Source organism: Octopus bimaculoides, chromosome 26, assembly GCF_001194135.2.
Source record: "Octopus bimaculoides isolate UCB-OBI-ISO-001 chromosome 26, ASM119413v2, whole genome shotgun sequence".
In the NCBI taxonomy this organism is placed as follows: domain Eukaryota; kingdom Metazoa; phylum Mollusca; class Cephalopoda; order Octopoda; family Octopodidae; genus Octopus; species Octopus bimaculoides.
This window is the reverse complement of record NC_069006.1, coordinates 3,699,599-3,714,847: the sequence shown is the minus strand read 5'-3', so window position 1 is coordinate 3,714,847 and position 15,249 is coordinate 3,699,599. Positions and strand designations below refer to the sequence as shown.

The 15,249-nt window shown below is 35.7% G+C and overlaps 1 protein-coding gene across 4 annotated transcripts in view; it reads left to right on the top strand.

The window, feature by feature from the left end:
• Positions 1-15,249, top strand: part of LOC106872232 (protein split ends) — a 126,298-nt gene that overhangs the window by 108,131 nt on the left and 2,918 nt on the right. For 3 of the 4 annotated variants that reach the window (XM_052977053.1, XM_052977051.1, XM_052977050.1), the window contains exons 4-11: positions 2,631-3,122; positions 4,565-4,743; positions 5,560-5,671; positions 5,880-5,968; positions 7,088-7,236; positions 8,291-8,416; positions 8,723-8,950; positions 14,838-14,870. In XM_052977053.1, the coding sequence (XP_052833013.1) occupies positions 2,631-3,122; positions 4,565-4,743; positions 5,560-5,671; positions 5,880-5,968; positions 7,088-7,236; positions 8,291-8,416; positions 8,723-8,950; positions 14,838-14,870 (1,408 nt within the window). The remainder of the gene's footprint in view (positions 1-2,630; positions 3,123-4,564; positions 4,744-5,559; positions 5,672-5,879; positions 5,969-7,087; positions 7,237-8,290; positions 8,417-8,722; positions 8,951-14,837; positions 14,871-15,249) is intronic. The other variant, XM_052977052.1, reaches the window with a different exon arrangement.

Below are 15,249 nucleotides of genomic sequence, written 5' to 3'. Positions count from 1 at the left end.
ATTGTTCCTTGAAAGGTCTCCTTTCTACTTACAGATGCCAGTATTTTCAGTATACCATGTGTAGTAAAATTAGAAATATAGAGCTTCTTGACCATTATTTATCACAAAATTCTTGGTGTAGGGTTCTGGAGAACCTCAGTCAGACCCCTCTCCCCACCAATTTTGTCTGGTTTACAGTTGACATAGAATAAATTTAGGTCACATTTGTATAGAACTTGACCTACTTATTACTAACTGGTCTTTTCACTGCTCAGTTGACACATCAGTCTTTCAGCACATCAGCACGTTTCTTAATTGCTTATGGGTCATTTCATTGTTTGTCCCCCCCCCCCTCTCTCTCTCTCACTCTCAGCAAAGTTATAACTACTGTTACTGTCCCTCTCTTCTATTTCATTCCTATCATACTATTTGTTCCTATATATCATCATCAGCAGCAGCACCAATATCCTCCAACATCTGTTTTCCATGCTGGCATGGGTCGGATGACTTGACAGGAGCTGGTAAGGCTGGGGACCCCATGAGGTTCCGTCAGCTGTTCTGACATGGTTTCTATGACCTCCCACCACATACACTCATGCAACAAGCTTCTTGCATAGTTTCTGTCTGCTCAATTCACTCACAAATCATTGCTTGACCTAGGCCTATAGCAGAAGACACTTGCCCAAAGTGCTGTAAAGTGAGACTGAACCTGAAAGTGTATGGTTGAAAAGCAAGCTTCTTACTGAGCCATACTGGTATCCTCGTGTGTGTGTGTGTGTGTTTGTGTATCCTTCACACAATTCAGTTTTATATGCGTCATATGAATGAATCCCAGGTAAGGAATACAATAAACTCCAGTTGCTCTATAAAGGGAATGTGAAAAACATAATTGGTTCTGTGAAAATCCCTTGAAGAAATAATCTCTAAATTGTTTGTTTGAAGCTCCCTTCTTCCCTTCCTGCTTTCCTCCATTGCACTTCTCAACTTTGGTTCAAACTTATGGCACCTTAACTTTTTTGAAGCCACAAGTATACTTTCATATGTAGTTTCACTTTGAAGCATGATTTTTCCTGGAAAGCGTAAACGTGAGTCACTGCATGGGTTTGTATTTTGCAGCTGGAAACCACATTTCCACCATTTAATAAACCATATAGCTGCCCACTTTTCTGTTTTCCATGGGTAGAGGTCAAATGAAATCTCACACCCACTGGAGTGTACTTACAGGTTGAAACGGTTACCTCTCCCCTGCCCTCCATAGAGTTAACTTTTCTTTTATTTCTATGTCTTCTTTTGTACCAGTTTTATTTGATCATAAAAATCTTTAAAACCAATCCTTTATACAACTTTGAACATATCATTTTCCACTCCTTGTTTATACACTTTGCCTTTCCTAGCAATCCATTACCCACTCCTCCTTCATTTGTCTCTCCCATTTCTAAATATACTACAGTTTATATCTTTATTATTCACTTCCCTCTTTTGCATATAACTTCCTCGTCTATTATTGTGGATCCCTCATTGTTTAAATGTATTTTATGTTCTGTATTTTGTGAACAATTGTTCACTAAAGCTTTCCTATATGCTTAAGAAGTTGGCTATCCAACCATGTCGTTTCAGATTCAGTCCCACTCTGTAATACCTTAGACAAGTGTCTTCTGTTATTGAATGTGGTAGACAAAAATTACAAGAAACCATTTGTATGCATGTTCATCTGTCTCTGATTGTCTTGACATTATGTGATAGTCACGAGTGTTGCAATCGGTTAAGCAATGTCGGTCATTTCCAAATTTTTGGTGTAAACATGTCCAGCCATAGAGAAATATCACCTTGCTGGGAAACAGATTCTCTACAGTCAGATCCTTTTCTTGTCACCTTACCCTTACCTGCCTCAAAGGATTCTGTCTCACCTGTGAAAGCATGGAAATGAGGACATTATTATTATGATGATGATGATGATGATGACTGTTGTTGGTTCTTAGGTTCCACTTGTTTTATTACATTTCTAATGGCTCATGTGACAAATCCATGTGTGTACAACTCCAGCACAATAAATACCACAAAGTATGTTTAATGTACTGATTTTATATATATATATATATATATATATATATCAGTGATACTCACAAATGTGAAAGGTATCCATTTGCACAATGTTCATCTATCAAACATCTCATGTATTCATTGGTTGAACTTAAAGTTCTAGCAGAAGGGCTGCACTGTTGGTTTGAATCTCAAACCACATAGTTTCAAAGTGAACTTCATCATCACTAGAGCTTTGTTAGCTTCTAGTGCTGAATGTAGAGAAGAGCAGCACCAAGATGAGTTGCCTTAGACTCAGCTATGTGGAGGAGGATTTGTGATTGGTGGACTGACACAATCATTACAGCATTGAACAGAATGCTGGCTCTTTATGTTCTGAGTTCAAATTCTGCTGAGATCAGCTGTGCCCTTCGTACCTTTAGAGTATGATAAAAAGCATACCTGCAACAATCCTTTTTTGCCACTTCCCTTACCCATTTTCCTCACCTCTTTCTCCTTCTGTGATATGACTCCATATTATAACTCTTAGATATTTCCTCTCATCCCTCTTTCGACTTTTCTTTTTACCGTTTCTTGTTGCTATAATAATTGTCTCTGTTTCTGTATTTCAGGGCAGCTCAACGACCAAAATCTGTCGGTGCCAATGTGTCTGGTGCCACCGCCGCCACAGGTGCAGCAGCAAGTGTTATCAGTGGTACAGGGAGTGGTACCACAGCAGCAGTTAGTGGAGGCAGCACGAGTGCTGGTGGTGTTAGCAGTGGTACTGGTGTCAACCAAAGCAGTGCAGTGCCTGTAAGTGGGGGAGGCAGCAGTGCAGTAGCTGCAGCAGCCAGTGGTATCACAAGCAGTTTGCAGAAGCATTCCTTTGATGAACGCTATCACGAGCAGTATGCCAGCGATCGAGAGAGTTTTGATCGACCACGGGTTCCAACACTATCACCGACATGTTCAAATTCCCAGGCGAGCAGTCGGCATAGTAGCAGACGCAAGGGTTCTGTGTCAGTTTCTCGTTCCTCCAGTCGAAGTCGATCGCGCTCCAGTTCCAGTAGTGGTTACAGTCAGTCCTCGTCGGGAAGCAGTCGCTCCAGATCACATTCCAGAAGGTCATTATTAAGACACTTTCTAGAATTCTCTCCTTTCCTCTTCTTTTTAATCAGGACTCTCTATCGGCCATGATGGTGATTTACAGTGATGACGGGTTCACAATATTTATTGGGTCAGATGTGGCACCTATTTTAACCCTTCAGCCTGTCACATGTAATGCTTATTTATTCACATTGTTTTGAATTAATCATTCATTATCTCATATCTTTGAGATTTCAATGATGTGATTGTTTATCTTTAGAATGACATTGCAGGGTAGGTGTGAGAGGCAAGATCTGGTCAGTTTGAACATAAAACATGTAGAAATATTTTGGTGTTATATGACCAGTTTAAATGCTAAAGGGTTAAATATATTCTTATGTCTACGGAAAATCACTGCAGTGCTGCCCTTCATATATTCAGGGCTAACAAAACTCTTAATATTACATTGTTCCATGATTGCAAGCTGGTTGAATTGTTAAGTGGCATTTTGTCCGTTTTTACGATCTTAGTTCAAATGCCATCGCAGTCGATGAAATACGTATCAGTTGAGCTCGAGGATCAATGTGAACGACCTACCCCATCCTCCGAAATTGCTCGCCTTGTCCCCAAACTTGAAACAAGTATTAGTGTTTCAAGTGCTCTCCTGACTCTGCTAAGTGGATCGGAATATGTGTGAAGTGGATTCGCAGAATCATTACAACATTGAACGAAATACCGGCTCTTTCCACTCCAAGTTCAAATCTGTCTCTGGTCGATTTTGCCATTCATTTCTCTGAATGATCAAATAAAGCTGCTACCAAGTATTGAGATCGATGCAGTCAACTGTTCCCGTCCCGCAAATTTCATGCCTTTGCTTCTCTGGGAAACGACTATTAGAGTGTCTTTGCTGCATAAAGTTGTAGCCCATGATACGTATTTATAAAAAAAGATAGACTGGCCTGGGCGCAACACAACTACTGATAAGATATTAAAAGCAAAGCGTTTCAGGTGGTATTAAACTGTCTTCTTTGCTGATTGTCTGAAAATTAATCACCAGACTGTTGCTTAATTAAGAAATAATTATCATGTAGACGTTAATGTTGATGGAACGGAAGAAGAGAAGGCGGGCGACTCGTGCAATTGGTGGCGATTAACTTCCTGTATACTGTAGTAATGACTATAGTTATCTCCCCTCGTAGACAAGGGAATTAATCAGCATTGTTGTCCCTCTGCTTACCTCCCTTGTGCAATAGGGGAGATAACCATTTCTGTTATTCTAAGGGAGTTAACTAAATAGCTTTTTAAACTGGGGGTGGATGAGATGCGATTTCATGCAGTGGGCAAAGCTGACATCAAGTTTGAATATGAAGGGAAAAAATTTTGTACCAAGATTTAGCAATAAGTTTTACACGTAAATACGTTTAAAAAGAAAGACTCTTATAATTTCATTGGATAACTGTAAATTTGTCTCTTTCTGTAGTCGAACCAGTAGCCGAGGCAGTCTACGGCGAGTGCCTGTAGTGTCTGTGTCGGGTCAGAAACACTCAAAGTCGGAGAGTCAGAGTATGATGTCAAGTAAATCATCAACGGCAGAAACACAGAGCTCTGAAAGGAAACCACTTGGAATCTGTGTAATGGGATTACCTCTTCGATCCAGTGGTAAGTAGCAATAGGAGGCTTTTAATCTTGTATCCCTTTGTCATTACTAATCACTCTCTTCAAAATGTGAGTTGCCATATAGCTCCTCCACAACATACTTTAACCCATCATCTTCAAAAATAAAGCCAACTTCCCTTCTGCAGGTGTTCATGGTCTTGTAATCTCACTTCTGCTGGAGGTATGATAAGAAGCACCCATTATATGCTGTAGAGTGGTTGGCATTTAGAAGAGGGTCCAGCTGGCGAAGCCAGACACTGGAGTATGAAGCAGTTCTTGGGACCCTTTGGATCCTGTCAAACCATTCCTACCCATACTAGCATGAAACATAAATGATAAGGGATTATGATATAGTGTCCCCTCTGCCAAACCACAACCCCCCCCCTTTTTTTTTGCCATATTTCTGTTGAAATAGACTGCTTTTGTGTGAATTATTTAAAAAAAATAATGTAGAAATTAGTAAAGTACCTTTTGTCATTATTAAATTGTTTAGAATATAAACTAACATGAAATTTTGATGGAAAATTTTAATTTAGATCATTTTAAAATCAGAAAATTTGTATCAGAACCAATAGGTAGGTTGGTACCAAAAGGGTTAAATTTATATTAAAGTGAAAAAATGGAGTTGGATAATTTAAAAGATGTTATTAAACACTTTAAGTGACACTAATTATAAATGAAATATGTTTTTTTTTTTGTATTTTCAGTCAGTTTAAATGAGAAATTGAATCTGTTGTGGCTTGTTGTTTTGGGTTTATGACAGTCCAAATGTCTGCATGTCTTACTATAATTAAATAGTAATTTTGCTTTATTTTACAGATACTAGCCTTAGGGATGGGCTTTTTCATGAATACAAAAAGCATGGTAAAGTAACTTCAGTGCAGGTGCTAGGACAAGGAGAAGAACGATATTCTGTGGTCAGTTTTAGAAAGTGAGTTCCTTTTTCCATATTCTTTAATTTCATTTACAGATGTTGCTAACACTTTCTTGTTTTTTGCATCATTCTTCTCCTGTTTTCTCTCTTCGTATATTCATTTGATTATATCTACATGATTATCCTGTGTCATTACTATTGAAATGAAAAGATTTAGTTTTATGGTTTTTTTTGTAAACTTTTTGTAAAATTCATTCTGTTGCAGACCAGAGGATGCTGCAAAGGCCTTGGAAGCTTCTCAAGATAAGATGTTTTTTGGGAAGAAAATTAAAGTTATGGCACATGAAGGTGTAGGTTAGTAGTCTCTTTACTTAACAAATATATTGTTAGCCTAAGCAGCTGTGGAGGTACAGTTGTATATTGAAATGTGTGGAGTAAAGTTCTTGTGAATAGACACCACATGAAAGTACAAATGTTAAAAAAATACTGTGTGGATGTACAGATATATATAGATGTTGTGTAGGAACTCTATGGTGGTATAAGTAGTAAATAGGTAACAAGTAGAGGTGCACATGTAAATAGATAGGTTGGTCAACTGGAATGTAAACTTAAATTCTATATGATTGAGTACCATCAGAAATTATTTATTTCTGTTACAAAGTTGTGAGAAGTTTGTTGCATTTTGTTAGCAACTGCAATGCTGAGTGAAAAAAAAGAAAACAACTTTCCCTGAGCCTTGTTTGAAGAAAGTAGAATGGGGTACTTGTGTATGAACAGTTCCCTAATTGAATAAATGAACAGTTTTTCTGAAGAATATGAAATTCATACGAGCTTACATTTGATCAATTGACCATGAGCAGATAACACATGAAGTGACTGGGAACCCATGCTCTTTCCAAACTGAAATTTGAGCAACAAACCATCACTAGACTATGCATGTATGTAAGTGGCTGGGAGTGTAGCTTCATATTTTCATATTTTGTACAGAAAATAATAGCATTTCTCATATTCTGCTAAAAACATAAACCATAGATTGATAGAAACAAGACAAAGAGGCAAAATATGCACACGTATATATCTATGGATTTGTTGTTGATAGATGGACAAATAAAACCTCATTTCATGTCTTTATGTGGGTGTGGCTTGGAATGGATTACCTCCTAGTTGTATGTTTTTCAATTATTCATGCAACAAACGATTTGGTTAACGAACAGGGCTTGGAATGAATTATGTCATAATAATATAGAGGCGCCACTGTACTTTCTTTCTTTTTTTTCTTACATGAAGTGTTCAGGGTTGTGCCAACAACCCAACGATTATGGCCCCTTCAACTATTGGCTTGTGTGAATATATGCCACAAAGGAGAGTGTGTGTTTATGTTCTGAAGTTGTCTGTAAGTAGATTTGCTTATTGTCGATACTGGAGAGGTTAATAAACTTGTTTTATGTTTCTGTTTTACTGTTTTGTTCCCAGAAGTTGAAGATAATGAATTCCGTCCTCCTGAGGCTGAGTGTGATGAATATCATCCAAAGGCCACACGGACATTGTTTGTTGGTAACTTGGAGAAAGAGATTACAACACAAGAACTAAGAGACCGTTTCAAGTCGTTTGGAGAAATCATAGTAAGTCACTCTCACACTTTCTCTTGAGTCATTAACGGTGTTTGGGTTTCATCTTAGGAGGTCTCTTACATAAGTGCTTTGATGGTGGAACAACATAGTGCTAAATGGCTGTGGTTGAGAAACTTTCTCCCAAGCCATATGGTCTTGAATTCAATCCCACTGTGTGGTACCTCAGGAAAGGGTCTTCAGCTCTAGCCTGGGGTTGATACATGGCTTGTGAGTGGAAACTTGAAGAAGCCTGTTGTGTGTGTACTCTTGTTTTGATATCACATGATGGTTGTAAATGAGCATTGTTGTCTTATGAGTGAAGGTGTTTATTTGCAAATTCCCATGAAGAACATCTCTGACTATGAGTGAGTATTACCTTGTTTGGAAACAGATGAAGGTATCTAGCCATAGAAAATCTACCTCAATGAATTCCATCTGATCCATGCAAGCATGGAAACACGGACACTAAATGATAATGTTGATAACTGTTGTTGTTGTACTCTAGGGCAAAGTTCATAATTCTTCTGGCTTTGATTTAGTTCATAAATTTGGTTTCATTCTCATTTCTTAACTGAGTGGTCTGAACTGGGAGTAAAAGGCATCCAACGACAAGCAATTGTTGCAAAAGTATGCAAATGGGGGGAAACTGTATCATAGAAATATTTAAAAATAACACAAATAGAGAAGAGAAAGATTAACATTCCCAATGATGGTAATTGTTGATGATTATCATTTAATATAATCCAAATTATATCCTTGTTAGTGAGACCCTCTTGTTTATCTAACTATTATTTCCCATCCTTTCTACATTAGTCGACCTATTTTATTCAATGTTTTTTTTTATTAAAAGTGTCTTCTCTGTCTCATTTCTAACATTTCCTTGATCTTCTGTTTGGTTCTGCTCCAGCTGGAACCATTTCTCATTAAACTCTGACAGTTTTCTGCAGTTGTATGTGATGTGGTTTTTGTAAATTGAATATCTTAGGTGTTTTTGGACCATTTCTATATGGTTTTCTTGCATTTGAAGGTTAAACTTAATGTGTGTTTTTTTTCTTTTCTTCATCAGGATATTGATATCAAACGCCAGGGTGCAGTATCAGCCTATGCATTTGTACAGTATGCAGATATCACAAGTGTTGTCAAGTCACTACGTAAAATGGAAGGAGAACACATAGGAGCGAATAAAATTAAGGTTCTTTTTAGTTTTTATTTATTTTGTTTGTTAATTCCCTCAACCTTTCTAAGTGTTATGCTGGTGAACTGAAGCAAATCTGGTTTGAAAATGTGTTTGTTTTCTGTTAGCAGATCTAACATCCTTCTTCTAAGGTCAAATGCTGCTTGTTTAAAACAAATACCACAATCTTTCTATCAACCTGTTAAAATAGTAATGAAACAAACTGTTCTTTTGTTTCTGTTCACATTGTTTTACATTTTTGTTCTTCTATAATTAGTCTTTTTTGTTTAATTTTAATTCAATTTAATTTAATTTTATTTTTAGTTGGGATTCGGGAAAAGTATGCCTACCAATTGTGTCTGGCTTGATAACTTGTCCGAGTCAGTGACGGAAAAGCTTCTGTGTCAACAGTTTGGTCGTTATGGAGAAGTTAGTCATGCTGTGATTGATCGCTGCAAAGGCAGGGCACTAATCTATTTTACTAGTATGGACACTGCACAATATGCAGTTAATGAGATGCGGAGCAGAATTTTAAAGAAAAAACGAATACAGGTAATTCACCACATGACTTTTTTTTCTTTTTTTTCTTTTCCATTTTTAAAATCTTAAATATATTTCTTTTGTGCCAAAATATTTTCATACACCTCCCCTGACCTGTTTTTTAATATATGGTGGCATCATTAAATTTAAAGACAATTATAAACTGAAGATTAAACACATTCATTATTTCTGTGTTAGTCACGATTCAAACTATGTATGGATAGTAAGAGAATTTTTTTTACTTTTAAAGAATGTAAGTAAAAAAAATTTTAAGGTGGTTATTGACACAAAAATTAACCTTTTTTTAACATCAGAGCATTTAGTCTTTTGTTACTGTATTTCTGTTGAAATACTCCATTTTTATTTCAGTTAGCTTTGAAATTTGTAAGAATTATTAATCTGGTATTTCAAACATGGAAGTTTGATGGAATGTTTTATTTTAGGTCACTTTAAAAACAGGAAGTTTATATTTGTAGAATCAGGAGTGGTCTCAGGCAAGATAGCATCGAAAGAGTTAAAACAATACAATTCTTTTCTCAATAAAATGGAATGTGTACATTAAAGATCAAGAACAATAATCTTTGTGGCCATATAATAATTTACAATTCAATCTATTTCCTGCATTTCTTCCCTCTGTTGACCTGTTTCCATAAGTTTTCTATCAGATTTAAATCCAGGTATTGTGTTGGCCTGAGTGTAGCACACATATTTCCTTGATTTTAGTGACTTTCTTATCCAAGTTAGGGAATATTAACCCAATTGATGTGAGGCCAGTCACATTCATTTGTTTGCATTTGATGACAGGTCTGGTGCCTTTTGTGGAAACTTTTGCCTGCTTCTTAGGACTGACTGACCCATAGTCAATGTCTGTTGGCATGGAACCCATCTCCACTTCAGCCTTTGAAGGTCTCATATATTTTGAGCAATGACTCTACCAAATCGAAATGACTCTTGGCATATTGAGGCATAGTCTTCTCCAAGACTTCCAGATAGACTGCACTGTCTATATCCTTCATCTGACTGCCCTCCTCCTCTATACATGCAGCCCCTAATCCATGTCAGTGCCACTACAATGTTTAGCAGTTAGATTAATGTATTCTAGATTAAATTTTATTATGCAGATAAATACTGAGCTATGAGAGCTGAACAAATTGTCTGTTGACTCTTCTAGCAGCCACAAGATTTTTGACCAATTTGATAGTGTCTATTTAAGTAAACTGAATGTGGGCATGTTGGCTTTTCAGAGAAATGCACAGTTTATATATATATATATATATATATATATATATATACTTATACTTAAGTGCAGCATAAACCAAAACTGCTTTAATCAATTTTTGATAGTAGTGGCCCAGGCTCATCTGTCTGTAATAATCCTGTTGAAAGTTGTTAGCAGCTGTAGATGGATCTTGATCATTTCTTTGATGATAAGCGCTTTTGTTTACCCATCACAACAAATCTTAACATGCTATAACAAAACAATAATAGTTTCTCTTAATTAGACTGTAATATTATATATGGCAACCTCACTAGGAGTGGTAGCACCAAAAAGAAAAAAAAAAAGAAAAGCCTCCAGTGCACTGTGTCAAGTGGTTAGTGTTAGGAAGGGTTTCCAGCTGTAGAAACCATGTTAAAGATGACATTTGGAGCTCAGTGTAGCCTCTGCAACTTGCTGGTTAAATATTGAGAGAGTGTGTCCGTGTAAGATCATAGTTTCAATTCCTGGAGCAAGGGTTACATTATGGTTCTTGCACAAAGTACTTCATTTTGCTCAGCTAAAAATTGAGTTCCAACTGTAGTGAGGAATTTAAGCCTGCAAAGGACCAGTGTCTCTGTCAGTGGAAACGTGTTGTAATCTCAGACAATCTTATGCCATGGAAACTGGATTTAGTTCCTGCTTTATGAGCCCTGGGGTTCAAGACTGACCTAAGTTCAGTTTTATGGCTTTGTTGATATTATTTATCAATAACTGCTTTATGCTTGTTGAAAATGTTGATGTTTTGACTTCTATCTTTTGAAAGAATTAACAATTATCTTTCTATTCATATGTAGTTTGAATCTTGATTAAAGAAACAAAAATAATCACTGTTTAATGTCCCCAGTGTATATCTGGTTTTAAACTAAGTAATGCCACTAATACATCTCTGACCATTGTTAGCATTTTTATACCATCCTGGTCTTTGTTTTATTTACATCTTCACTGATATATATATATATATATATATGCACATCCACTTGGCCTTTTGTTGTAATATTCCCTCTTGACCTGAAAACTGTTATATAAGGGAACAATAAAATAGTATATGAACAGGCTTGATGCCTTCCAACTGCCTGTTGTAAGACATCAAGTCATTTATAGCAAATTTATACAGAAGTGAGAACATATCTACAGGATGGGCCAACACTCTGAAATTGTCAAAGACATGCTTTAGTTTTTCCAGAATTGAATAAAATAAATAAAATCATGATGAATACACATGTACTTATGTATACTGAACAAAAATATATAATAATAATAATAACAACAACACAATATGAATAAAATGGCAGATATTTTGGTGTGATTTTTGGCCCATCCCACACACACACGCACACGCACACACACACACACACGCACACAAATGACTTGATGTCTTGCAACTACCTGTTCATATCTTATTCTGTTACACCTACATATTAGTTTTGACCTGTACATTGCCTAGATCCAACTCTTATTTCCATGGATTCTGTATCCCTTCATCCAATGCCGGATTTTAGGCACTGAGTCTGGTCTGAGCACTTCCTCTCTGTACACATTATATTATGTCTTTTTGACATTTTACCTATCACTAAAATATATATATATGTGCACACACACAAACGTATGTACATACATACAAACACACACTCAAACAACATATTCCTGATTTCTAAACTGTTCTTATTTCACTTAAATTACATAAATTGTGTCTCAAGTCATTTCTTTTCTCTCTTTTTCCCATCATGGAATGTCTTTCTGGTTTCCATACTATCAAAACATGGAAGACTTTTTTTTTTGTATTTTTCTGTTTGGTTAGAAACTTCTACATTTTGTTTGGTAGAAAGATAATAATTAAGTTTGGGTCTAATTGTCTGTCATCTCATGATTATTAATGATACCCCCCTCCTCTTCCCGAAGGAGCCCCACCCCCACTCCCCCTCTTCACAGCCTTTTCTTGCCAGTGGTTTAATGTTTATTTTCATTACTTCTCTGGAAATATAATTAATGATGCATGGCTAAAAGAATAAAGCAAAAAAAAAAAAAGCAAGGGATTTTTTTTATCTATTCCCTCTCCCCTTTCCCTCCATCACCCCCACCCAGCCTCTCCATCTTGATTTTGCTGTATTTCACATTTGCATGATATCTTTGTGTGGTTTGAACCTTTGATGGCTCCATTAGCAGCTTGTTGTTCTGACATAGTTATATAGTGGCCCCTGTAACATTGTGTCAGTCCCTCGACCCTGTCTTTCTTTAACACATTCAAATGAACATACTTAGACTCATTGCTGTTTGTGTTTGAACTATTTTAGAAGCAATTAAACCAGTCTAGTTTTCTATTCCTTCTCGGAAATAAGAACAATGCAATGTCAGGAGATGAACGTGTCACCAACTAGTTTTGATGGTTACAGTGTTTTTATTAATTAAAGCTTGTCAAGACAAATGCTCTCAGATTTTAGATTGTAGAAAGAAATAAATCTATTTTGTGATAAAAACTATAGAAATGTTGGTATGGATGTGCAGTTAGGAAGCTCGCTTTGCAACCATGCAGTTTTGAGTTCTGTCCCACTGCACAGAACCTTGGGTAAGTGTATTCTTCTGTAGCCACAGGTTGACCAGTCTTTTGTAAATGAATTTGATAGTTGGCAAGCAGAAACTGTGTGGAAGCCCAACGTGTGTGTGTGTGTGTTTGTCCCCCCTTCCACACAGCTTTGGCAGCTGTTGTTGGTTTGTTTACATCTCTGTAACTTAGTGGTTCAGCAAAAGCGACCAATAGAATAAGTATGAGGCTTTCAAAACCATGAGTATTGGGGTACTGCCTCCAAGGCAGTACTCCAGCATGGCTGCAGTCTAGTGACTGAAACAAGTAAACAATAAATAAATGGATGATGATGATGATGCATACACCATAAACCAACACATTGTTTAATGTCCTTTAGCCAGTGAAAAGATAATCGCCAGTTATTATAATTTACAAGTTGTAACTTGTTAGCTAAATTGAAATACTAATTATAGTTTAATTAACTTGTTTCTATATTCATTTAATTCTTTTTTTTTTTTTGTTATAATAATTTTTTTTATTGCATTAGAAATTTTTTAAATTTATTTCTGAATTAAAAACATTTTTTTAAAATTCTCTTTCTGCCCACCTCCCCCATTGCCAGATGTCATTGAAGGCTTTAGTATTATTATTATTATTATTATTATTATTATTATTATTTTTATTTTGTTAGACTTCTTACACATCCTTATTAATTAAGTTCACCATCTTGTATAATTCACCTGACTGGAATAGAGAGAGAGAGAGAGCAACAGTATGTTTAGACCATTTCTTTCTCTGAGGCCATTATTGCAGAGTTTGCTGACTGGGAAATTACTTCCCCTCTCCTCTCTGCCTCATTCATCCTGCCATAATAAAACGACTCTGACCATGTTGGTTCATGTTTGTTAGTCATTGTATATGAATGGAGGCAGATGTCACAGTATGTCCGTACATAGTTAGCTAGTTAACAGTTTCTCTGAAATGAATTAAAAACAAACAGAAAACTGCTTTAAAACACTCTCTCCTTCTATCTATCTGTCTGTCTGTCTGTCTATTTGTTTCTATCCCTTTCACATACATCCACATTCACAAAAACACATATGCACACCTTATATGTCCATCAGAATTATTTTGTCTGGGTTTTACTTCCCTGAGTTAATTATTAAACAGGCAATATGTTGCAGATTGTGTACATGTGTACACATCTACAGACGGCACATCATTGTATATATATATTTTTGTGCATGTAAGTTTTGAGATTTTATTCAAATTTTGTGCTGTGGATTGCTGTGTTCAGGGCATAAATTTTACTTAACAACCAAAGCACTTGGTATGCTGTGCACTTGTGCACATGCATTCATTATAGGACAAGTGCACACAAAATATGCTCATGCACACAAGGTAGAATTGTGTTCACCTAAGGTTTTCAAAATGAAATCAAATTTCTTTTTTAACTGAAGAAAATAATTAATCTATATAATTTCATGATAAAAAATGTTTAATAAAAAAACATTTGAAAATGTTGTGCACTTACTTAGGTGATCCATGTGGCATCTGGTTTTAGAGTGGCATGTTTACCAAATGCTTACAGTGCCAATATCTTGTCACTTGTTCTGTAGTTTGAGTGTTAGTCTTTTTGTGGGATTGGGTGAAGGGATTCCCTTTAAACCTTGTCTTGGGTTGATAAAATAAGTACCACAATTTTTTTTTATTTTGTATGTTTTAAAATCTTTTCCCTCTCCTATTTGCCCTTACTACTTCCATTCTGAGGGTATTAATGTAGAAACGAAAATTATTGTTTTACTGTAAAACAAAATTCCCCAAATAAACTCTTTTCTTCTTTCTTTTTATTATTATAATTTTTATTATTATTATTATTATTATTATTATTATTATTATTATTTGCTTCTCTTGCCGTATGGGATACCCCCCACTTTGAGTCCTTACTCCGTTGCGCTAAAAAAAAAAAAATTGTCCCCTTCTCCCTACCCCTCTCCCTTTTCACCCTCCTCCCACTACAACTTTGTTCACTGATATTTGCTAATATCTTGATTAATCTCATTAAACCTTACTACGATTTCTGAGAGTTAGCATTTTTTCCCTTTGATGGATCTTTGTAGACTGGTGACTTTAGACTTGATGGACATCTCAATGTAAGTTAATATCAATTTTGTGTCCTTATTTAGTTGGAGGTATATGTGAATGAACAATAAATATATATATATATATCTATATATATATATATATCTATATATGTGTATATATATGTGTGTGTGTATATATATTATATATGTTATACATATATATGTGTATACTTATATACGTGTATATATGTATACGTATATGTGTATATGTATATATGTGCGTGTGTGTGTGTATGTATGTATATATACATTACATATATATATCTGTATATATATATGTATATAACTTAACTTGCACTGAAAAATTTTAATATGCGTACACACTCATACTTACAGGCATATATGATGCATACACACATATATATACACACACATGTATGTATATATA